We start from the raw sequence: 25778 nt of genomic DNA on the forward strand, positions 1-25778 counted from the left end.
CCCTATGAACATTTCAGGACACAGCGTGAGTTATTAGAACACACCCCCATTTTGTTTATTTGCGAACATTTCAGGACACCACGAGAGTTCTTAGAACACTTTCAACTTGACAACGAACAATATGGACAGCCTCCTCAGAAGACCCCCATTTTGTTTATTTGCGAACATTTCAGGACACCGCGAGAGTTCTTAGAACACAATCAACTTGCCAGAGAACAATACGAACAGCGTCTTCAGGACAACCCGTACGAACATTTCAGGACCCTGCGATTGACAACGAACAATACGTACAGCGTCCTCAGAACACCCCCATTTTCTTTTTTTTTTTGCAATCATTTCAGGACACCGCAAGTGTTCTTGGAACAGTTTCAGCTTACTTGCAAACAAAACGGACACATATTGAGTCCACAGAACACCACCCATTCAGTTTATTTAGAACTTTTCAGAACACCCGTGATGTCCGCAGACAAATCGAACACAAAAAGAACGTCTACCACATAAAAAAGCACAACATTTAACCTATCTGAAACCCTCCCATCCTCCCCAAACACTCCTACACAACAACATACTCTACTAAATACACATTTTGAAAAAACTTTCACTGCGCTGTCCGCGGATGTCCGCGAATCCAAGATGGCGGGCGCAACCGAAAATCTGACGTGCTTCACACCGTCCAATCAGCGAACACGCTGCATGTCCACGGACATGACGTAAGCCGCTCGGCCAATCATGGCACTGTCCGCGGAGCGAGCAGGGAAGTGTGTCCGCGAAGCGAACACAGATATCTACAAGTTTTTCTGACATACTTTTTGGTCATTTAAAAAAAAAAACTACTGGACGGATTTTCACCAAATTTGCAAAAGCACGCTTTCGGGACCAAGCCGCTGCTCCTGGTCCAAATTTGGTGAAAATCCATCCAGCGGTTTGGGCTGTAGGCGCGAGCAAAATATTTTTCCCATTCAGTCTATGGGAAAAAAAAAAGTTTTGGGACCCCCCCTATAACTTTGCCCCCCCCGGACGAATCCTCACCAAACTTTGCAAAAAAATTTGGAGTGGGCCATATACTTTTTTTGCAAAGTTTGGTGAGGATTCATTCGTCCAGGGGGAGCAAAGTTATAAGCCGCCCAAAAAGTGCTCTTCCTATGGAAACACCAACTTAACCATAACTACATGGCCACTACCGTGGCCATGATATATATATATATATATATATATATATATATGATACATTACTCACCGTAATCGTCTTTCTGATGCTTGTATCTGCTTAGATTCACATGCTGTGCATAGGCCGACATCTAGTGGAAGCTGCGGAGTATTACAGTTTGTTTTTCGAAACTTGAAGATGGGCGTCGACACAGGGCGTGCCAGTAATACTATCCCTAGTGTGACATCCACTGTACCCAAGATCCCTCACGCGTCTAGGATCCTCAGATTGTATTTTTTCTGACATGAGGTAGCATGAGGAGTAGCGCGAGTACAGATAATCCAAGCAGATAGACAGAAAGGTAAGACTACAAGCAATCATGTGCCTTCTCTCAGAGGGGAGGAAGGGTGGGTCGCATGTGAATCTAAGCAGAAACAAGCATCAGAAATACGATTACGGTGAGTAATGTATCCCTTCTGAGGCTTGTGGAATCTGCTTAGATCACATGCTGTGCATAGATTAGCGAGCAGTACCTGAAGAAGGAGGTGGGATGTGAGAAGGGTCATAAGCAAATAAGTGTCTTAGAACCGCTTGTCCCACTTGTGTATCTGCCTTGGAATGGGTGTCAATGCAGTAATGCTGAGTAAAAGTGTGAATAGAGCTCCAAGTAGCTGCTTTGCAAATGGTGTCAAGAGGTACATTTGCAATGAAAGCCAGAGTGGCCCCAGTGCCTCTAGTAGAGTGGGCTCTTGGTGTAAAAGGCAGTGTTTTATCTGAAAGGGAGTAACACAGTTGGATACAATTGACTATCCATTTTGAGATGGTGCCTTTAGAGACACAATCTCCCTCCCTGCCTGTAGCTACGGAGATGAACAGTTGGTCCGTTTTTCTTAGCGGCCTGGTCTTGTCTACATAGTAGAGGACCGCTCTTTTCACATCTAGAGTGTGCAGTTTCACCGCAGCAGAGCTTTTGGGTTCTTGGAAGAAAGCCGGGAGCTCAATGGACTGGTTAATGTGGAATTTAGAAATAAACTTAGGTGAAAACCTAGGGTGTGTTCGTAAAACCAGTTTATCCTTATGAACAGTAAAGAAAGGATCCTCCACTGACAAAGCCTGAATTTCACTGACCCTTCTTATGGATGTAATGGCTACTAAGAAGGCAGTTTGATAGGTCAGGTATTTGAGACTGCTTTTATGCATGGGCTCGAAGGGGGGGCCCATGAGTTTAGCAAGCACCACATTAAGGTCCCATCCTGGTGGTGGGTTTGAAATTGGAGGGTGGAGTCTCTTTACCCCTTCCACGAAGGCTTTAGCCACTGGTACTTTCCACCACGGTACCTTGTTATGAGAGGTGGTGTATGCTGAAATGCTGCCAGGTGTACCCTCAGTGAATTAAATACCAACCCTGCGTCTAGCAGGTGGAGCATGTAGGTGACAATAATGGAAGGAGTACAATCAACTGAGTTGACTTGTCTATTTTGGCACCAGATAACAAATGTTTTCCATTGATCAAAGTAGCAGTGTCTCTTGTTTGGCTTCCTAGACTCTTTTAGGATGTCCATACATCTCTGAGGAAGGTTGAGATGTCGAAACTCTGACTTCAGGAGCCATGCTGCCATGTTCATTGAGCTGGGTTGAGGATGCACTGTCTGACCTTGGTGCTGGGATAGTAAGTTGTTCTAGCACGGGAGTCTGATGGGTTTGCACACCGCTAGTCTGCGTAGGTGTGGGAACAACGGTTGTCTCGCCCACATCGGAGCAACCAGGATGAGCGTCATCGATTCCCTGTGCATCTTGTTGACCACTTTCCTCACGAGAGGAGTTGGTGGAAAAGCGTAGGCAAACATCCCTGACCAGTTCATCCACAGGGCGTTCCCCTCGGAGTCTGGTTGGGGAAACCTGGATACGAATCCTGGGCACTGTCTGTTTTCGCTTGTGGCGAATAGGTCTATAGTGGAGAAACCCCACTGTGAGAAGAGATTGTCTACGATTTCTCTGTGTAGACACCATTTGTGTTCTTCTGGGAGGGGATCTCTGCTCAAAGCGTCCGCTAGAGAATTGAGATCCCCTGGAACATGTTGAGATGTCAGGTGAATGTTCCGTCTCAGTGCCCATATCCAAATGTTCTGGGCAAGCTGGACAGATTTGGCGAACGAGTCCCTCCCTGTTTGTTTAGGTAAAACATCGCTGTCGTGCTGTCTGTTAAGATCTGCACTGACAGGTTCAACAGGTGGGGCTCGAAGCGCTCTGAATACTGCCAGAAGCTCAAGCAGATTGATATGATTCTTGCCCACTGTGTGAGACCAGAGACCCTGAGCTGTGTGGTGAAGGAGGTGTGCTCCCCACCCTGACAGGGATGCGTCTATAGTGCCTACAGCCTGTACCTCTGGATCGTAAAAGGGTTTCCCCTTTGACAGGTTCTCTCTTGTCCACCAGTGAAGGCTTTGTACAAGTGTTGGTGAAACGATCACTAGATCGTCCCACTGACCACTTGCCTGAGACCACTGTTTCGCCAACCATTCTTGCATGGGTCGCATGCGCAGGCGCGCGTGGGGGACCAGGCAAATACATGACGCCATCATGCCTAGCAAACGCATCGCTTTGCTGAACCCTGATCTGGCATCCGGATTGGTATAGAGGAATTTGCAGAAGTAGATTCCGAATTCTTTCCTCTGATGGAAAGGCCAACCCCTCTTGAGTGTTTAGAACAGCTCCTAGGAACTGTTTGGAGGTGCTTGGCACCAGGCTTGATTTTTTCTCATTTATGGAGAAACCCAATTCGAAGAGGAGGTCGATCGTCCTTTGAATGTTTGATCTGCAAATTGCTGGGGTCGCCCCCGTGATGAGCCAGTCGTCCAGGTAAGGGTACACTGGGATTGCCTCCCTGCGTAGGTGTGCCGCCGCCACCGCCAGTACCTTGGTGAATACCCTTGGTGCCGAGGCTATCCCGAAGGGCAGCACCTTGAACTGGTAGTGCTGACTGTCCACCTTGAAGCGCAAGAATCTTCTGTGCGCTGGGAACATGGAAATATGAAAAAAGGCATCTTTCATGTCCAATGTTGCCATGTAATCCCCCCTTTTTAGGAGGGGGATTACTTCTTGGAGAGTAGTCATGCAAAATGTTTGGGCCTTGACATATGTGTTTGCAGGGCGTAAGTCCAATACTGGGCGCATTGTCAAATCTTTTTTTGGCACAAGGAAGTAGGTTGAATAAATACCCTTGTTTACCTGTTGTCCCGGGACGAATTCTATTGCGTCCTTTGCTAGAAGATTGACGATCTCCTCGAGGAGGATCTTCTGGTGGTCTAAGGAATGCACTTTTTGTAGTGGAGGGTGGTTTCGGGTACGCTCTAACAGTTCTATGCAGTATCCTGCGGACACTGTGGACAGCACCCATCTGTCTGATGTGATCCTCTCCCAAGCTTGGGTGAAGTTGGTAATGCGCCCTCCTACTGGGGATGCGTGAGAAGGGACCCTGAGCGGAGAGTCACTGTTTTGCGAGAGGCGTGCTGCCTCTGCTGGGGCTGCCTCTACCTCTACCACGGCTCCTCTTGTTTCCTCTGCCGTAACTCTGGGTAGTCTGCTGGTTGTTACCCTATGATGTACCCTGTCCCCGTGTATAATTGGAGCCCCTTTGGGAATTTTGGCCGCGTGGGCAACGAACATTACCATTCCCTCTTTGATTAGGGGGCTTGTTCGTCAACTGTCCCAGGGATTTCAGAGTATCATACTTGTCTTTGGCAGTTTTTAAAGCGTCCTCTACCACTTTGCCAAACAGAAGGTCTGGTTGCACTGGCTTGTCAATTAGGGATGCTTGTGTCTCAGGTTTAAACCCTGACTGTCTTAACCAAGCATGCCTCTTAATGACAGTGCTCTCTGCTATTAGGCTGCCCACGTTATCTGCGGCGTCAAAGGTTGCCTTAAGGATGCAACCGGACACGGCTCTCCCCTCCGACGCGACCTGGGCCAACTGACCCTTTAGTGGTTCCGGTGCGGAGTCAATGAGGGCAGCTACCTGCTCCCACTGGTGGCAATCGTAACTTGCCAGCAGAGTGGTGGTGTTGGCAATCCTTGCCTGGTAAGCGGAAGTGGAGGCTACCTTCCTTCCCAACCCGTAAATTCTTTTGCTCTCCTTGTCTGGGGGGGGGGGGCCTCAGATGATAGAGGTGTCCCCGCCCTCTTTTTTGGTGTTGGTCACTACCAAGGAGTCAGGCTTCAATTGACCTCTTATGTGGTGTCCCCCAGGGATCTAACCTCTCACCCTGGCTGTTCAACCAGTACCTGGCACTTCTTGCTCACCGCATTGCCGCTCTCTGTCCCAACTTTCAGTGCTATGCGGATGATACCCAGCTCATTTTCAGGCTACCCTCGGCCTCCTCTTCCCCTTCCCTCATCTCTGACTGTCTTTCTGCTAACCAGGAATGGTGTGCCGCCAACAACCTCTGCCTTAATGCCAGTAAGACTGAGATTCTACTCATCGGCACACCCACTCCCTCCTTCCCAGCAGCTCTCTGACCGGCCTCCCTTGGCCCTCTTCCTGCTCCTACCTGCAAGGCAAAAAACCTTGGTGTCATCTTCGACTCCACACTCTCTTTCTCTCCTCACATATCTGACGTCTCTAAGAAGTCACACTACCAGCTACACCTCCTCAGAGGTATCCTTCCTTTCCTCTCCTTGCCCCAGAAGCTCACTGTCTCCAGAGCCCTGGTTCTCTCGAAGTTGGACTACTGTAACAGCCTCTATCTAAATCTTCCTGCCTCTACTCTCTGCCCTTTGCAACTCATCCAGAACAGGACTGCGAGACTTGTCCTTGGCCTCAAGCCCAGGGACCGTATCTCTCCAGGACTGAAATCGCTACACTGGCTCCCAGTGGCTGTGAGGATTAAGTTCAAAACCCTCTGCATTGTCCACAAGGCCTTCTGGGGCCTTGGGCCAAAATACCTTCAACTCTCTCTTCCTAAATATCTTCCTTTTCAAGCTCTTCGTTCATCCACCTCCAACTACCTCAGGGTCAGCTGCTTCTCCAAGCAACGAGCTGGGGGTAGATCTCTCTCCGCAGCAGGGGCCTCCCTCTGGAACAGCCTTCCTGCCTCCCTGAAACTTGAGGAGAACCATCTCCGGTTCCGGAAGCACCTCAAAACCTTTCTCTTTGCCTCCGCTTTCTCTCCCTCTCTCCCCTGCTAAAATCACTGAACCTGCACTGAATCTGCACTGAATCTGCAACTGGGCCACTCACCGATCTCGCTCCTTGGCCCAGCCACTCTTCCCTGCACTGCCTACCTGCACTACGGGACTGTCTCTGTATCCTACAGCCCCTTCTCCCGGCACTTACCTTGGACTTGCCACCAGCTGGCCCTATTATTTATCTTGTATTCTACTAACCATGTACTGCACTCTCCTTGCATTTGCCACCAGCTGGCCCTATTATTTATCTTGTATTCTACTAACCATGTACTGCACTTTCCCCTCTCCCCTTCCCCTTGCACTTTTTCCAGTCCCCCTACCCTTGCACTTGCGCGATCTGAATGACACCTGGCCTAGTAGGATCGTTGTCTGTTCTCCCCTTGTTCCCCCCCCCGCCTCGTCGCGCCTTGAAACACTTGTGTATAGGCGCGTTACAAATGCCATATCATATCATATATCATGTAAAGCGGGTCTGACTGGGCGGCCCTTAATTTCTCGATTCTGGGGTTTACGGCCCTGGTGAGATTGGGAGTGAGAAGGGAAGGGTCAATTCTCTGTTGGATTGACTTGAGAATAGGAATGGCCTGAGCAATGGGTCTTTTCTCTCGCACTAGCTCTTCAGCAAAGTCCCTCTCTTCCTGCGCCCCCTGGGTGTCTATGCAGAAGTGCTCTGCTGCTCTAGCCAAGACCTCATTTAGAGGGGCTGGTTGTCAACTAGAGAGTCGGTAACCTGAGGTTCTTTGCGAACCGGAGAGTCTATCCTGTAGACATCTGCAACGTCATCCTCCTCCCCATCCTGGCCCTCATCATCCCCATAGTAATCCATCCCCGCTTGGTCGTCCAACATTACCAAGTCTGGATCCTCATCGTATTGTAGTGGATCCTTAGCATACTGAGAGTAGGGCTGTATCTGGAAGGGGTCTGAAATCAGTCCCTGAGTTGGAGTCTGCACACAACGCTTCTTACTAGGGGGAGGGTCCCTGGATCCTGAAGGAGTAGCACTTTCTGGGGTATAACTAAGGAAATGTTCTGGGTTCTTGGAGTAGAAATCAGCTAGGGAGGACATTCTAGTCATGACCCTGTCTATATCTTCACTGCTCCACTTTCTGGAGCTTGTAATGACAATTTCTTGGGAGGTTTGTCCCTCTATGGACCTAGGGGTTTGGACAGGGGTCTTGGATCTATGTTTATCTGAAGACTTAGCACTGTCCTTATGTGTGTGTTGTGCAGAAGAAGAGAGATAATTTCTTCTGCTGTTTACTCCCTTCCCCATGCGTAGAAGAGCGTTTCCCAGGTTTTTTCACCTTCTCTGAGCTTTTCGACGCCTGGCGTCGAGATTCGAGGGTAGTGTCCCTGGAGTGCGCACGACAGGATTCGGAGGCAAACGCCGAAAGGGCTGCCGGAGCAGACTTCTGAAGTGCGGCTTGGGGCTGGAGGTCGGATTCGTCTCCTGACGAACGTACCTCAGTGACTTTGGCGAGTGAGGCACTCTTGGCAACAATGGAAGGTTGCGTAGTGTTGTGCGGCGATCTTGATCTGGAATGCCCAGAGGACACTGATTCGGTGGACCGCTCTCTTCATGCCTCTTTCCGATTCTCTGTTGGACTTTGAGTGTTTAAGTATAGCCGTGGTATGGGCAGCACTCGTGTCGCAGGGTGTGTTCCCCATAACTGCCCTGTCGGGTCATCCCTCGGCAAGCAGAGGTTACAGGTGGCGGGTTTGTCAACCCAAGGGTACTTGCGGTTGCACTTGGGGCAGAATTTAAATGGAGTATTTTCCATATGCACCTATGGCGGCGGGCTAGTGTGTGTAGGAAAAATTGGAGTGCAAGTATAGAATTTCCACCCCCCACTCTCCCTACTTGCAGGGCCGAAGCCAGAGGCCTTCCAAGGCCCGGGCCAAGGCCAGAGGCCTTCCGAGGCCCAAAGTCCATCGTGCAGCTCTCGGCGGTTGTTGTTCTTCGGACCGGCGTCGATCTTCGAAGATGATGTCTCAACGTGGTAGTGGAAGAACGGGGCAATTAATATAATATTTAGCAAAATATGGCTGAAGCCAGGGAACTCCGCGCAATGGTTCCGACCAGTATGGCGGAAAAAAAACAATCTGAGGGACCTACACGCGTGAGGGATCATGGGTACAGTGGACGTCACACTAGGGATAGTATTACTGGCACGCCCTATGTCGACGTCCATTTTCGAGTTTTGAAAAACAAACTGTAATACTCGCAGCTTCCATTAGATGTCGCCCTACGCACAGCATGTGATCTAAGCAGATTCCACAAGCCTCAGAAATATATATATATATATATATTACACAGCCACATAAGTGGCTGTGTAGTTATGGTTAATTTGCTGTTTCCATAGGAAGAGCACTTTTTGGGCAGCCTATAACTCCGCTCCCCCTGGACGAATCCTCACAAAACTTTGCAAAAAAAAAGTATATGGGCCACTCTGAATTTTTTGGCAAAGTTTGGTGAGGATTTGTCTAGGGGGGGGGGGGGGGAGTTATAGGAGGGGTCCCAAAACATCTTTTTTCCCATAGACTGAATGGGGGGAAAAACTTTGCGCACGGCTACAGGCCAAACCGCTAGATGGATTTTCACCAAATTTGCGGCAGGGGCTTGGTCCCGAAAGCATGCTTTTGTAAATTTGGTGACAATTCATCCAGTAGTTTCATTTAAAACGACCAAAAAATATGCTTAAAAAAATTTGTGATATCTATGTCCGCTCCGCGGTCACACTTCCCTGTTCGCTCTGCAGACAACATACCGATTGGCCAGGAGGTGGCGTCATGACCGCGGACACGCAACATCTTCGCCAATTGGCTGCAGCGAGCCGTGATGTGCGTAACATTGTGTGGATGCGTCCGACAACTTGGGTACGAAGACAGCGCGGTCGCCACCAGAGGTGAAATGCTATTTCAGAAACAGTTTTGATCTCCTGCAGTGCGTTTGGAGGTTCACAGAGTAAGAGATGGGTGAAATACTGTACTGCTTTGGACAGCAGGTGTTAATGATGTATTCTCTATGCACGCCTAGTTCGGGATGTTTCTGCGTTCAGAAAGTGAGGGGTCTAATAAGGGTAGTATTTCAGTCCTTGCTGTGTACAGGCACTTTGAAACTGTTCTAAGAACACGCGTGCTGTTAGCGAACATTCAAATTGAGGACATGTCGTTATTACATTACTTTCTACTATGGGTGTCCTAATGATTCGTACGCCGCCATGGGTGTGACATGCTGCGGTGGTTGTAGCCAGGGACTAGAGTGTTGGATGCATGGCCATAGGCCGTAGGCCATACTTCCAAGACTGTAGGCCCTGGCCACAACCACCACAGCATGTCACAGCAATGGATACACCTGTAGTATTAATTATCCATTACATGGTTGTGGGGAGTGCGTACAGTCTTGGGTGCATGGCCAAAGGCCATGCACCCTAAAACAAAGTTATAAACGCTGCAGGTATTAGCCACTGCACAAAGTTATAAGCACTGCAGGTATTAGCCACTGCACATCAATGATATTTGTGATGTCATCTTTGATGTCCTGGGTGTTAGTGTTAGCAGTGCACGGTGGTGGCGCGAGTTATGGTTGCTTAGCTTACCATAACTGGCGAATCTCAGGGGTTTTTCGATTTTACTTGTAACCATAAAGTCCCTCTAACAAAGTTTTTTTACTGAATATACATATATATATTTGGCAGTGATCAAAAACAAAGGGGCTACACATGGGATATCGTCAGTGATGTCATCAATGACATTTGTGATGCCATCTTTCATGTCCTGGGTGTTAGTGCTAGCAGTGCACAGTGGTGCAGGCAGGTATGGGTGCGCAGCCTACCATAACTGGCGAATTTCAGGGGTCTTTCGGTTTTACTTTGAACCATAATGGCACGTTTGTAAAGGGTTTTTAGAGAATTGCACAGGTTTTTAGGAGTACAACTTAACCCTAACGTCCCCTTAACAAAGTTTTTGTTTAATGAATATATATGGGAAGAAAGATGGACCTAGTTTTAATTATTTTGGAATTTGTAGCACTCCTACAGAAGAGGATGATACTTAGACATCTCAGGACCCAAAGATAAAACAACTGGGTTCTCGTTAAGTGGAATTTGGCAGCCACCCTCTCAAAAAGCCTGCATAGACTATCAAGTGATTAGTAACCGGAGAAACAAAACCGTGGAAAAAAGGTTTCTCGTATGACTAGAGGACACAGATAAAGAACAAATTAATTCAAAGATCAACAATTCCAGCTGAGCTCAGCCTGTGAATCCTCATTTTAACATTCTCATATTCTACCATATAACACATATATCTGGTATCTTGCATGTTGCCCTAACTAAAGAAACTGTCAAAGAAACAAAGCCTTGAGTTAAAGGAGAGCGTTTATATCAATATTCAGAGAATGCAGTGACTGAGAAGGCAAACACAGGAATACGCACAGCAACACCCAAACAAAAAGATTGTAATACTAGAAAAAGTAATTCTCAATGTTGTTCATTTACAAGAAATGCCTTATATTTTTTTCATAAGATTTTCATTAGACAGAAAAAAACGAAATGTACCTGTTCCACTTTGTCGTCAGTCAATGTAAGAATACGTGTGACGTTTTTAAATTCCACATATCTGCTAACACTGGATTTGATGAGAAGGTTAATTAATAAGCCACGTGAGTAAAGAACCTGCAATTGATGAAAACAACATTAAACATTAAACCATGAATAGGGTACAACACTGTAGACTCACTGGTTGTCCAAAATTACATTATCCGCTTACAACATTAATCATCTTCTCATGGCACTGGGAAGTGTGGTGTCACGTGACCCTTCTCTCCGGGCACGTGACACCACAGGAAGCGTCCATTTCATGAAAGAGATCAAAGTAACAATTTCAGGGATAGAAATTGCTATGAACTATCTAGTTCCTAGCTGTAGTCTAGAAGAGCCTGATTAGCTTGTGACTAACTGCTATCAGGAGCTACTTTTGAATCCAAAGGCCAACTGGGGCCGTGCAAATATACCTATAGGGCAATAACTGTGTGTTCATGAATTTGTAAAAAGCTGCATGAAGAAACCTTTCATGTCATGTCATGTGTACTTTATTTTTTATAACACGCCACACGCCTGGAGGGCGCACATGGAACCGAGACAAAAAGCACACACGAGGATCACAAAGCAGAGGGTTCGAACGGATCTCAACAGTCAGAATTTGTTGCCCAGGATAAGGAGGACTAATCTACTCCTTTATCAAAGAGATGTGTCTAAATTGCTTTTTTTTTTTTAACATAGTTTATTTATTCCGCAGAATCATACAGAGAACAGTAATTAGAAAATATTCATGAACAATTACATTTCATAGCATTCCAACATTCCCTTTGGGGCCTCATGTAATGTCTCTGCAGGTTTTTAAAACATTCAGATACCCCAACCCAACTTCACCACTCCCCCTCGCTTTCCCCTAACTGAAACAGTTCCAAGTTCTGCCTTTAAGCAAGGCTTGCGAGCATTCTTAGTCACTCAAATTTGTTCTAGTTCAAGACTTCAGCAAATGTTAGCATTCCCAAGTATCTTGGGTCTGTAATAATGAGGCTCTCTGTCCTTTACCATTCTCGGAAGGGTTCCCACACTGCTAGGAATTTTAGGTATCTGCCAGACTGCAGCGCACACATTTTTTCCATTGCCATAATCCCCCATATTTTAATCCACTACCAAGCAATTATTGGGCCCTGCAAATTTTTCCATCCCTGGGCCAGCGTTAATCTTGCAGCCGACAGTAGGTGCGTGATAAGAGTGGCCTTTTGCCCCGATGCTGCGTATGCGTTCTCAGCTACTGCTCCCAGCAAGATGACTATTGGTTTGTATGGCATGGTAATTCCTGTCATTTCTTTTAAGTGCCCCAGCACCTCTTTACAGAATATCATCACTTTAGTCTACCACATGAGATAAAGGTCTCCCCTTCCCCCATGTTCCCTCCAGCAGGATGGAGGATATTTTGGATTTATCTTATGCAGTCTATTGGGGGACATGTACCATCGATAGCACCGCTTGTAGGCTGATTCCTTGATTGCTGTCCATTTAAAGGTTTTATGTGCCATTGTCCATATCTGCCCCCATTCCTCTTCTGTAATTGTTTCCCCTAGATCTTTCTCTCAGCTAGTCTTATACTGAAGTTTGTCTTCCGGTAGGGCTTTGTCTAATAACTTGTAGATTCTGGAGACTCCTTTCCTGGTTGACCCTTCCTGTATTGTTAGTTCAAGGCCTATCGAGGATCTATTGGCTGCTCTTGACTGTCGGATGTGTAATCCAATGCCTGATCTGTGTATCTGTATCTTTCTTCCTCCCCAATGCCGAATTTACATTTGCATTCCTCAAATGATAGCAGCTCCCCCCTGGAACATGTCTGCTAGGGTCTGAATTTTTGCAGCTGCCCATCCCTCCCAGAATTTTGCCAGGATTGTGCCCTATTGGGGAGAGTGGGCCCAGTCCGCAGCGAATGTAACTCCTCCCCAACGCGGATTCAAGCAGTTTGCCCCCTCCCTGGCGATTGTGGGGTGTAAAGGTGTGCAGTGCTTTCACAGTAAGCGTAGTGACCTCCTAGTTTAACGGGAGCCACCCCGGATTCCTATCTTGTCCTGCCCATTGTAGCATAGGTGCTATGCCGTCCGGATAGCTCTTTCTACGTCTGGAACTCCCAGACCCCCAAGGAGGGGAGGTCTCGTCATAACCTTCATCCGAATCCTGGGCCTTTTACCTTGCCACACAAAAGCAGATATTGCTGACTGCAGGGCTTTAGAAATGCGGGGCGGGATCTCTACTGGGAGCGAGCTGACAACGTAGAGCATACGGGGGAGTAGGGTCATTTTTACAGCTGCAATTCTGGCAAACCAGGATAGCTCCTGGTTGTCCCAACTGTGCAGATCCTCTTGCAGCTGTTTTCATAGGGGTTTGAAGTTCACCTCATATAGATTGCTAACTTTTCTGGTTAGCCGAATGCCCAGATATTCTAGTGTCTCATTTTCTCAGAGTAGTGGGAGTGACGATTCAAGTTCGGTAATCGCTTCTTGCTCCTCTGTTATGTTCAGAGCTTTTGATTTCTCATAATTTATGTGGGCTCCCGAGATGTTAGCAAACTCTTGCAGTTTTTCCATTGGTCTGGGCAGTGTGTCCCGGGTTTTTGACATGAAGAGCATGACATCATCTGCATACAATGCAATTTTATGCCTGGTTTCCCCGCATTTTACCCCACCAATGTTTTGGTCTCGTCCAATTTGCACTGCAAATGGCTCCATAGCCATTGCAAATATTACAGCGGACAGCCCTGCTTGATCTGGTCCGATCTTAGTCTGTTAACCAGGAAGCTAGTAGATGGGATTCGGAAATTCACCAACACCATTTTAATGAAAGTTGGCACGCATCCAAACCTCTCTAATACCATTCTCAGGTACACCCAGTCCAGGCTGTCAAATGCTCTCCTGGCGTCAAACGCCACCACTGAGAAATGCTGACCCGTTCTAGTGCCTAGTTCAATGATGTTTAAGACCCGTCTAACGTTATCCTGAGTATGCCTACCTGTGATGAACCCTCTTTGGTCCGCGTGTATGATTCGGGGGAGGACCCCCCCCCCCCAGCCTGCTCGCCTGGATCTTGGCGTAAAGCTTAGCATCCGAATTCAGAAGACCAATGGGCCGATAATTACCACATTCAGAAGGATCCTTCCCAGGTTTCGGTATTAATAGAGTTGTGGATCTACCCATATCTGGAGTAACTGAGCCCTCTTCCCTGATCGCATTGAAGAGCTTTACCAATGGCACCAGTAGTTGTGTACGGAAGGTTTTATAATATCTGCTACCGAGCCCATCGTGACCAGGGGTTTTATTTGACGGTAGGCTAGCAATTGCATCGCTGACCTCCTGGGCCGTTATTGCGCCTCCCAGTGCGTCATTTTCATCCTCTGAAAGTTGAGGGAGGATCGTCTCGAACAGATACATTTTTTACGCTATGGGGTCTAATTCTTCTCACCTTAGTAATTTTTCATGGTAACTTACCATTATTTCCATCTTATCTTTTTCCCCAGAGCACAATTTCCCCAGGCTATTTTTAAAGTGTGTTATGTGGTTGCAGGATTTTTGTTTCTGCAGTTTGGCCGCTAGGAATTTGTTCACTCCGCCCCTCCCCCCACCCCATGTACAATATGATTATTTAGTGCGCAGGAGTGTTTGCGCTACCCGATCAGTCGTGTGGGCTTCCAACTGCGCTCTGATTTTCTTAAGTACTCTAAGTGACTTTTGTGTCTGCCTAAGCTTGTGTTGGGTTTCAGCCTCTTTTAGTTCCTTCTCCAGTTTTTGCGTTACTAAGGCCCTGTCTCTCTTATATAATGCCGCCTGTGAGATGAATTCCCCCCTTATTACCGCCTTCCCTGCGTCCCAAACAGATCTAAAGTCCACTTCCCCGTTATTATTTTCCCTGAAGTAGTTGAGCATCGTCTCTTCCATAAACGCCCTAAGCGCAATGTCCTTCAGAATCAGCTCACTGAGACTCCAATCGTCTTTGCCTATTCCCTTCCGCCTCACCCATATCAATGTGAATTATAATTGGCACCTGATCCGTAAGATATTGGACCCCTGTGTCCACCCTCATTACCTGCGGGATCAGTGTTGCAGACACCAGGATAATGTCAATCCTAGAATACCCTCTATGGACTGCAGAGAAGTGTGTGTATTCCCTGTCCTTTTCGTGAAAAAACCTCCAAGTCTCAATCAACCCCAGATCCCGAAAGAGCTTGCCCAATACTTGCCTATTCCTCCCATCTGCCATTGTTGCCGTTAGTGTTTTGTCTAGCGATGGGTCCATTACACAGTTAAAATCACCTCCTATTATTGTTTGACCTTCACACCATCCTCCTAATTTTTGCAAAACCTCCCCAATGTATAGGTCTTGCTTTTCATCAGGGACATATAGTGCAATAATGGTATATTTCTGCCCTCTGATCCAGCCACTAAGGCCTAAATACCTCCCCTCAGGGTCTCTAGGGAGGTGCTCTTTCCGAAAACCCAGTTCTCTATTCAACAAAATGGCCACTCCCTTTGTTTTTCTCCCACCGCAGGCAAAGTATTGCTGTGGGAACATTCTGTGAGACATTCTCTTTTCATCCTCTGGGAGATGATGCGTTTCCTGTAAAATCCCCACCGATACCTGGAGTTCTATTAATCTCCCCAATATTGCTCGACGCTTCATTGGGGAGTTCAGCCCCTGCACATTCAGAGTTACTATTGCCGCCTCATCCATTTGACATGTCCTGTGGGGTCTGCTGCCCATGCTTTCTGCTCCTAGGCCTCCTTAAGAATTTCCTTGTTGGGATGTTAATCCCCCATAGTCCAACCTCAAACTCAGAACTTTAAACTACCCTTCCCTGTTCTTTGTCTCCAACATTCTTTCCATTTTCCTCCCCCCTCCCTCTGTCCATCCATCCGTCCCTCCGTCCCCCCCCTCTCTTCCCAACTTCCTCCCCTCCTCTCCTCTCGACCTTATGCGGCCAGGGTTCAACCAGACTCCCCCTGATTCCCAGTCAGGTCATTGTGCCACTTCTCTTCCAAACACTCCTCCTTGCTCGGATATTGCCATATCTAGAGTACGATTCCAAGATGGGGCTCCCTCCGCCTCCGTCCCAACTTACATGTTTAACTCTTGCAGCCTTGCTTCCCCTATCAAAGATAGCTCAGAGAGGTTGCAAACCTGGTGCTGCACATACCCATGCATTTTCTTCATTTCAATCCGCCTTCGTGCGAGGGCCCGTCAGGACTGCTGCTCGGTCCTTTTGCTGGTTCTCTCGGTCGTCCACTCCCACTGATTGAGTCCTTCGCAGGAGATCGGCGTACAGTAGTTTCTGCCCGATTCGAGTCTTCTTCAATGTGCAGTAAGGACAGTCCCTCCTCGCATGTGCTGATTCGGTGTGTCTTGCCTTCCCCGGTGAAGATTAGGTCAAAGGGGTAGGCCCATTGATACCTTATATGTTTGGCGGTCATAGCCTTTGTCACTGGTCGCATTAACCTCCTCTTATATAGGGTCGAGAGGGCCAGGTCTTGTTAGAGCTGGACATGATTTCTGTTGACTGTTAATTCCGTTTGTGATCTGGCCCCTCTCAAAATTTCTTCTTTTTGAGCAAATGAGGCACAGGCAACCAATACATCCCTGTGTCTTGCCCCCGGCTTGTTTCTTTTCGGGCCAACCCGATGTATTCCATCAAAGCGTATCTCTTCAGGCTGGGAATCACTTATTAGGCTGCTGAAGCATTGTTGCATAGTGGCCCGCAGGTCTTCGTCTAGTACTGTCTCCGCCAGGCCTTTGACCCTGATATTCGATCTACGGGACCTGTTTTCCGAGTCTCCAGTTTGTAGTTCTAAATTAATTGTTGCTCTGGCCACTTGTTCCAACAGAGTGCTGCACTGTTTGGTGTCCTCTGCCACGCAGGAAAGACCATTTTCCATCACTTCGATCCGATCCCCCAGTTCGTTAACCTCTTTCCTGATTTCCTGTAAGGCCAATTTCAGTTCCTCTTTCATCTGCCCCATTTGGAGTTGGAACGTGCTTGTCATTCTTGTTTCCATTCCTTTCAAGCAGTTCAGTAACTCTTCCTTATCCGAAGTCATGGTGGCTAGTGTCTTGAGGATTCACAGTTCTGTGCTATCTCGTTGAGGTATGGGTGGCGTGTCCCCCTCTGACTGTTTGACTTTCCAGCACCTCTCAATTTGGCTCTCTGAGCGTGTTAGCCTCTCTGGCTTTCCCTGAAGCACTTCTGGGTTTTACTCTTGGCATCAGAATTCTTCGATCTGGGCTAGCTAATGCAGTTGCTCTGTCTCTGATCTCTGCGCTCAGGCGGTCTTGTGACTGCAACAGGGCAGAGGGATTTGTAACCTCCTCTGCCAGTCTCTATCAAAGGCGTCCATATCAGTTGCCCACACTTTATTCCTCCAGGGGCCCCTTTTTGGGTGGGTGCTTCTCACTCTAAGGCTGCGGTTGGATGCTTGATGGGGTGATTCTCTTTGGCCAAAGGCGGTCCGCTGTTCGTGTCTTTCCCTTCCTCGCCTCCACAGACAAACAGTCAGCTCAGAACTGCCTCCTCACTCTTGGCCAAATGCGCCCTCCACCAGCGCCTCACTCCAGAGGAAGGATGGTGGGGGGTGGAGGGGCAGTGCTATTATCTTACCAATCCCCCTCCGCAGGACTTCACAATGCTATAAATCAGGCAGACTCAACCACATCTGTGTTTTCCACTTCACTAGGATTCGCGTATGCACTCCTGTAGCCCCAAACCGCTGCAGTCCGCCTCATTCTTCTGTTTCCATAGCTTTTACGTGGGGCTGCTATCTGTGGTTGCTCTTATGTTTGTTTGAACATTCGGTCAGGCTGCACCACGATAGAATCCCTGGGGAGGATCAAATTGCAACTCCCAGGGGGGCCACGTCGCCAGGATCGTACCTCAGGGCGCAAGGATCCGAACGGTGCTTTCGTTTCACTTCCCGCCCAGTTTGCCTGTCAGGGATCTGCATCTTATTAAGATATTAGTTCGGGGGCCAATTATACATCCTTCCCTCCTCTCCCATCGGGTTAAATTACTTTGTACTCCCGGGCCGCTTTGTGTTCCAAGGACCCAGTGTTTCGCACAACTTGCACAGACCAAGCCTTGACACGTGGCGAGGACGAATGCTGCGGTCCCCACCTGCTTTGAACGAGCCGAGACCTCACCAAGCGTGGAACGGCACAAGTCCCACAGATTTCCTCTCTTCTCCGAACGGCAAGGCTCTGACCTCTCTTCCGCGTTCCAACAACGATTTTCTCTGCAGCGCTGTGATGGCAGCAGGGCGCCGGTGCCGTGAGCCAGTAAATCCTCTGCTACGTTCCAGGCCGCCTCCTCCAGCTGCTGGCGCCCGTTGCTTCGGATCTCTCTGCTGCGCAGCCGTTGCAGAGCTTCCGCCCCTCTCGATCACCTCCAAAATCAGCACCACTCTCCTAATCCTCAACACATCTCCTGGGGTCCAGTCTCCGACGCAGGTAGCTTCAGTTTAGTGACTTTTGGCTGCGTTTTCACCTTTGTATATTCCCGCTCGGACAAAGTGCTTTTTTAAAGCGCGCCAAACAAGGGATGGATCTTAGAGCCAAAGGGAGTTCATTCCACCATTGAGGGGACCAGGAGTCAATGCTGACACCCCCATATTTTTGAAGTTTATATTGTGAAAGGACTAGAAGATGAGTATTATTGGATCACAGGACTCTCTTGATAGATGCCTTTGAGAGTTGAGCCATCAGATATTTAGGAGCGGAACCATTAAGGCATTTGAGATTTAGTGTCAGGTACCTGTAGATGATTCTGTTCACTGGGAGCCAGTGTAGGTCCCGTCTTGCTTCAGGGATATGATGGAACTTGCCCAGCCCACATACTGCCTGGACAGCCCCATTCCAAGAGATATGCCAGCCAAAAGGCTGTTAACAATAATCCAGCTTTGAATTAACCAAGAATCAAGTGATCAATGCTCGATTCACCTCGGAAAGATATGGGCGGATTTGCTTGATCAGGGAATTCAGGTAGGCACAGGAGGATCATAAATGTGCTATGTGCTTGTTGAAGGTAAGCTGGGGGTCAAGGAATACACCCAAGGTTTAGACGTGGGGGACTACTGGAATTGAACAACCAGCAATGAGGAAGCAGCTGTACGGAGGCTCTAACTTCTTTAGACTGGGCCCTGAGCCACGGATCAACAATTCGGTCTTGTTATTATTGAGTGCCAATGAATTTGTGATCGTCCAAGATTGAAGTAAGGTGTAGCTTTTATTCACCATCTGGGTTATAGTCACCAAAGCGTTCCATCAAGATCTGGGAATCATCTGCATGGTTTGTGTAGAAGACACCCACATTATCCAAGAGATCAAAGAATGGCTTGGTGTAAAAACGGAGCAAAGTAGGGGCGAGACATGGACCCTGTGGCACGCTAGAGGTCAGATGGACAGGGGGTGATTCAAAGTCTTCTACAGCCACCCTAATCATGCGGGGGGCCAGGAAAGACTCCATCGAGGAGGCAGCACTTTCTGAGAAATTACTGACATTGACAGCCTTTTGATAAGTAGAGTAATCTTATAAGATCGAACGAGGCGGACAGATCCAGTAGCATCAGAAGAGCCACTTATTCGCTGTCAATTATGCTCGATATGTTGGACTTTAGATCAAGGAGCGCCGTCCCGTGCCTAGCATGGAAACCTGACTGGCGGGCACCCAGCAGGTCATATGTCTATAGAATCTCCTGCAGCTGCATATAGGGTATTTTATTCAAGAAAGAACATTAGTGATTGGCCTACAGTTCGTGGCAGCTGCAGGGTTCATCTCGCCCTTTTTCAGGAGCAGGCTTATCCAGGCCTCCTTCCATGTGGCTGGGGCACAGGATTCACAAAGGAGGCATTAACTATCCTAATTATCCATGAAATGAGGGAGACTGACTCCTTCATTACTGAGACTGGACAGATGTCACTCAAACAGAAGGTGGGTTTCAGGCCGGCTAGCATAGTCTGAACCTCACTCTCAGAAACCTGCGAGAAGTAGAACAGTGGCTGGTCCTCAAACAATTGATTAGATGGTGTGGATGATGGTGCATCAACGTAAGAGCAGTCCAACCTTATAGATTGTTGGTGACCTCAGACTTTAAATTCGTCCGGCATTGCTTGACACCATGAGTCACGTTTGACGATTATGGGTCTCTTATGTGTTCCTTCTAACTCAAGCAAGATAGTGAAAAGCTCCCCTGAGCTGGATTTGGCCTTGCATATTCTGACATAATCCATGACCTTGCTCCCCCCTACCTTGCCCAGAGAATTTCACGACCCACCTCGGCCAGGCCCACCAGATCTGCCTACACCAACCTGATTTCTACACCCAAGACTTGTAGAGTACGTGCGGGCGGTTCGAGCTTCTCAGCCCTAGCAGCCTCACATTGGAACGCCCTACATTCGCTCCTCAGGGGGATTGACTCTCACCTAGCCTTCCGCAAAGCCTTAAAAACCAGGCTGTTTGTCTAAACCTTCCTGCCTTTATATCTACAGGCATACGAACGTCATTTGTAACTATGCTCTGCTCCTCTCTCTGTAACTAAGTACCTTATGTTTCCTATGTTTACATAATCTTGCTGCTTACGCCTTCATGTAATAGCGCCTCGATGTCTATGGCCTGCAGTGCGCTCTATAAATGTAAATAAATAAATAATAGCTGGCTTGCTTGGCTGCTAGGATGGCTCGCCTGTATAGATAAACAGATTCCTTATATTTAAGCAGAGTATTGAAACACATATCTTTTCACCATAGTTGTTCTCTTGATTGCTTTTTGTTTCCTAGTCTCCATAATATCTGTGTTAAACCAGGTGTTTTTCTTGTTCTTATCTTTTATGGTTTTTTCTTGCAGCGGGGTGAAAGAGTCTACTGGCTTACTAGTTGTCTGTTGAAAGGTTGACACCAGGTAGTGGACATCCCCAGAGGGTGAAACATTAGAAAGATAAGGGGTGACATTATCCGCCAGTGTTTCAGGAGTAACCTTCTTGAGATGTCTAGCCAATTTAGTTATTTTGGTTGGCTTGGATGGGTGCAGCGGACTTACTGGTAGAAATGGATCGAATGGGATTATATGATGATCAGACCAAAAAGTCAATAAACAAAGAAAAGATTTAAATATTGAAGGTCAGGATCCAGTCAAGAATGTTGCCCACCTGATGGGTGGCGGTTTTAACATGCTTGCTGAGGCACAACGCTTTATAGGCATGGGTAAGTTATGGCATCAAAGTCTCAGTCATAGATTAAAATCCCTCATCAATAGCAGATGAGATGAGGGTTTCAGTATTTCATTACAGCAGGCTAGTAGTGTTCCTCAAAATGGGGAGGTCTGTATAAAATCAAAAGGCTAATGGACATATGAAAGCCTAAACTGAGCTTTACAAGAAGAGTCTCTCAGTCATCTGGTGCCGGCACATTAGAAGTGTGCATATCAACCCCCCCCCCCCCTTGGCACCAGTAGACTATACCCCTCAGGGGTAGCCAGGGAAGATGCATGAGTGGCCGCCTCATGGATCCAGGTTTCGGTAACTGCGAGGTGGTCTACTTTAGAGCCAATGAGGTCAAAAAGCTCAACTACATGTTTCACGAGGGAGCATGTGTTTAGTAGTGCAGTATTGACCAGGGGATTAAAGGAATCAGAGGTCAAAGAAGAAGCTTCATCATGTCCTGCAGTGGATAAAGGGTCAGAGTAAGGCCCGGCTGGAGTAGAAGTGCACACTGCTGATGGCCCTGATAACTCCAAGCAATATAAAGGGCCTGGCCCTTTAATGCAAGGTTCATCATTGGTGGAGGACATGAACACCGGATCTGCGAAAGAGGAACCAGTCCCAACTTTGGGCGGAGACATCAGGTTAATATAAGTGTCTTGATCTGATAAAGCTGTTGCAGAAAAGTCCTCTAGCCCTTCACTAGGTTTGCTTGTGGACGCCTTGGCAGAGTAATGGACCAACGAGGTGGGGCATTTCCTTGTATGGTCTTGGGGCTAGAGAAATCCACAAAATTCATAGCAAGCTATCAGGCTAAAATCTCAGCCTGCCTAGAAGTAGTCCTTGCTCCCACACATGGCCCCATTCCTCCAGTGTAAAGACAAGAAGGTATAGTTTGTATCTCATGTGAAAGTTAAGCTCGCAGCACTATTTACTAGCTCATTGTCCATCAAAGGGAGCTTGCGCTTATTGGGGGATGTCTGATACCCAGGTGCTGCTGTTTTCTCTTGTCTATCATATATTTATTTCAATCTGTTTTATTTGCTCTACATCGGGTTCTGCGGTTTCCTAGTCGTCGTCGTCATCATCCTCCTCCTCCTCCTCCTCCTCATCATCAAAACCGTTCCTATTCTTTCAAACAATGTCCTTACAATCAACATGTAAAGAAACACATTGATACACAGATAAATACATTAAGACCATCTTAAAATAGATAAAAAGGAGAACATTTTCAAAAAGAATTCTACAAGGTTCCCAATACAAATCACATATCCAAATGTGATCGTACCTATGTACAAATGAAGATTCAGTCTCTGACTTTTTTGTAGTTTGGGACGCCTTGATGCCGAAAACACCTTTAATAGTGTCAATTGGGTCTATCTCTGCCAGTGCTAAATAAGGTTGGCTGTGGTCCCAATTTCCTCAGTTTTTTTACCACTATATAGTAGGGTTAAAGCACATGTTTATGTGAGTGGGGTGACATCTGTTGCATTTGACATTAGAAGAAGGGACTCAACAAGACTGTCCACTTTCCCCTGTCCTTTTTGACTTCTTTATTGAGCTGCAGGCAATTCTGATCAGAAAAGACACACACATAAAGGGAATTAATAGTAGTCCCTATGAATTAAAGATCATCCTATATGCAGATCTCCTTGTGCTACTGCCTGAACCAGATCGATCATTTAAGGGTTTGGTACAAGTTATAGACCAATTAGGGAGAGTATCTGATTTCAAGATGAACACCTCAAAGACTGAAATGGTCCCAATCACGTTGTCGCTCCATAGAGGTTTGTTTGGAGTGGTTAGTCTGCACTGGTCAAATAGGGGCATCCCAAAATAAAGAGACACCACATATTAGACAAAAATGTACTAGTAAAACTAATGGAAATGCAGACTATATGTCAAAAATGGAAAAGATTAGTCCAGACATTAGGGGGGAAAATAGGAGTAATCAAGATGGCAGCTATATCTCTTTAATATGCTTCCCTCCCAACTCCCTGGTAGAACTATATCTGAAAACACAAAATCTAACGCAACTTTCTATGGGGAGAAGTTAACAGAGTTTGGTCCATGTGGGAGGCTTTGGGTTCCCCAAGATTGATGTATACCATAAAGCTTACTCACTGCATACGCATAATTTATTTGATTAATGCAACCTGAAGTTCAGAATTGGTGTGCATTAAATGTTCACCCAGGGCTCTTGGACCGTGTCGTATACGAACAAGAATCTACCACTCTCCACCACACCGCCATCGATTAAACATGTAATTCGAGAATGGAAGCAAAGTAATCGATCTGGAAATGTGAAATATTTCCTTTCTAGAGACTCACATTTCTGGAGGAATCATTCCATATGTACTGATAACCGTACACTCTCATGAAAAGCTTGGCAAGGATCAGTGATATGGAGATTAGGGCAAATCCTTGATGACAATACTCTGTTGGATTTTTAATTCTTTAAGTTGAAGTCAAGGCAACTACAGCATTATCGACAATTCTGAGACCTGATTCAAATATGTCTTTTCCCCTATGAATGCAAGAATACATGATATAGTGTCTCCTCACATTTCTTGAGACAAGCACAGCCCCAGCAGAAAGCAGGTTGGTTTGGGAAGATAATCTAGGCCTGAAGGTAACTCAAACGGATTTGCCAGATCTTTCCGCTGGAAAGTAGATCTTGATTGTATTATACACAACAAAAGACCATTGTGGTGATTTGAGGGAAATGATCACCTCTCCCCAAGGGTGAGCCCTCCCCTTTGGGTCTAGGGAGGTGAGCCTGTTAAGCTTAACAGCCCCTAGGGGACAGGGTAAGCAGGATCCCTCTAGAGGTGACTCCGTTTTAGAGGATAGATACTTCAACAGGAGTACAAGACCCTTCCCACTCGCACAAAGCATTAACACCTACCGATGTTATGCAGGGGTTGGATTTTGCGATGACCATCTACACCTTTTACAAATGGCTGACTTGGCTTCAGACCCTAGGTATAGACAATCTCCTGTAAAGACTAAGGAGGGACGGGTGAACCAACCCACGTGAAGAGAGCCCCTAGAAAAGCCAATCACAGAGCAGGTCAAAGAGGTACCACAGAGGTTAACCGTGGCAAAAGGAGGTGCGGCCAAAGAGTAAGAATGCCAGTGTTGGCGGGTAGGACCATGACATGCACCAAGAGAGTGCAGTGAGATGCAGCCGACGGCTGGCTCGAGCAAACCGGAAAGGTAGAGAGAACAAGAGAAGGTCTCGGTGGGACGGTGCAGAGCCCAGTGGAGAAGCCGCATATGCAACTCAGCCCCAAAAAGCTGAGAGAGAGTCTCAGCAGGAGAACATGAAGCCCAGCTGAGAAGTCACGTAAGCGATTCCACATTGGCCAAGCTGCAAGAGCAAGAAAAAGAAGGATTAGAGGGCCAACATGGAGGCCAGCTGAAAAGTTGCATAAGAGACTGCACCAACAGAACTGCAGGAATAAGAAGGTAGAGTTTCTGAAGCCAACACGAAGCCCAGCAGAAAAGCGCATAAGCGACTCTGTGCCAACTAAGTGGCCAAGACAAGCAAGTCGAACCCCAAGAAACAGACACAGAGGCCAGCAGAAGAGCGTGCAAGCAGCTCCCCGCAGATCGGTGAACCGGTGAACCAGCAAGATTAACAGCCCTCTCGAGGAACACCGCTCGAGACACTCAAGTATGCAGTGGCTCCAGTGAAGAGGGAGTTGGGCGAAGGAAAGAGGAAGAGAGAAAAAAGCTAACATTGAGGAAAGATGAACACCTCAGAGGAGAGGAGTGAGGGGGAGAAGAGCCCCCCAATGGGGAAGCAAACCGGAATAGCCACAGAGTGGGGCAAGTGTGAGAATACCCCAGAGTGGGGGGTGGGGGAGAAGAACTTCAGAGTGGGGAAAGAGAATGAGTTAAAGGAAATCAGATATTGGGGCTAATGACGTGACCGACTCCGGTAGTAAGCAAACTGCTGTTCGGTCAGACCTCCCTCACTCCAACATCATAAACTCGAGGGAGGCTGTACAAATTACAAGTGAGTATGGTGAGGCTGCGGTCTATCCGAAAATACTGATGACCTTAGAAGCTCAGGGATATGCAACTCACCTAAAAGGAGCATCTGGTCCCAGACTCTGCAAGGAGGCAATTATCGGTACAGACTTCCCCAACTTTCAAGATCTGCTTCACTCCAAGTCCAAGGAAGAAAGCCAGGAGACTTACTCCCCCTTGTGCTCCTAGGAGGAGTTCACTGAGAAAGAGTTTGCTGCAAAATGGTCCTGACTGAGATTCCAGCAGCGCTAGGAGAGGGCCTAAATCTAACAGTGGGGCTATGTGATTCCAGGGATATCGTCAACTCTCTTCACGGCAGAGATATCCCCTTTGGGACTGGGGCATTGAACCCACTATGCTTAAAGCCCCCTAGGGTACATGGTAAGTGGAAACCCTCAGAAGGTGAGTCCCCCTTCACCGGATAGAGACTCCAACAGGGGTAAGAGTCACTAACCTCCCTCCCCCCGCATTAAGCCCTTTTTTAGGGGTTGAATTTTGCAATGACCATGTCCATGTACACCCTTTTCTAATGGCTGATTTCACTTCTGAAACTACGTATGCCCAATCTCCTGTGAAGACTTATGATATACGAGTAAACCGGCCAATGGGGGGAGCGTCTCTGCA

At 47.4% G+C, this 25778-nt stretch overlaps 1 protein-coding gene across 2 annotated transcripts in view; it reads right to left on the bottom strand.

The window, feature by feature from the left end:
• Positions 1 to 25778, bottom strand: part of CHM (CHM Rab escort protein) — a 1673681-nt gene that overhangs the window by 1060493 nt on the left and 587410 nt on the right. The window contains exon 6 of one of the 2 annotated variants that reach the window (XM_069612935.1): positions 10891 to 11007. The exons of the other annotated variant lie outside the window; for it this stretch is intronic. Within the exon in view, the coding sequence (XP_069469036.1) occupies positions 10891 to 11007 (117 nt within the window). The remainder of the gene's footprint in view (positions 1 to 10890; positions 11008 to 25778) is intronic. 2 annotated transcript variants of the gene reach the window in all.

The sequence above is a fragment of the Ambystoma mexicanum genome, chromosome 5p (assembly GCF_040938575.1).
Source record: "Ambystoma mexicanum isolate Mex_15411 chromosome 5p, UKY_AmexF1_1, whole genome shotgun sequence".
NCBI lineage: Eukaryota > Metazoa > Chordata > Amphibia > Caudata > Ambystomatidae > Ambystoma > Ambystoma mexicanum.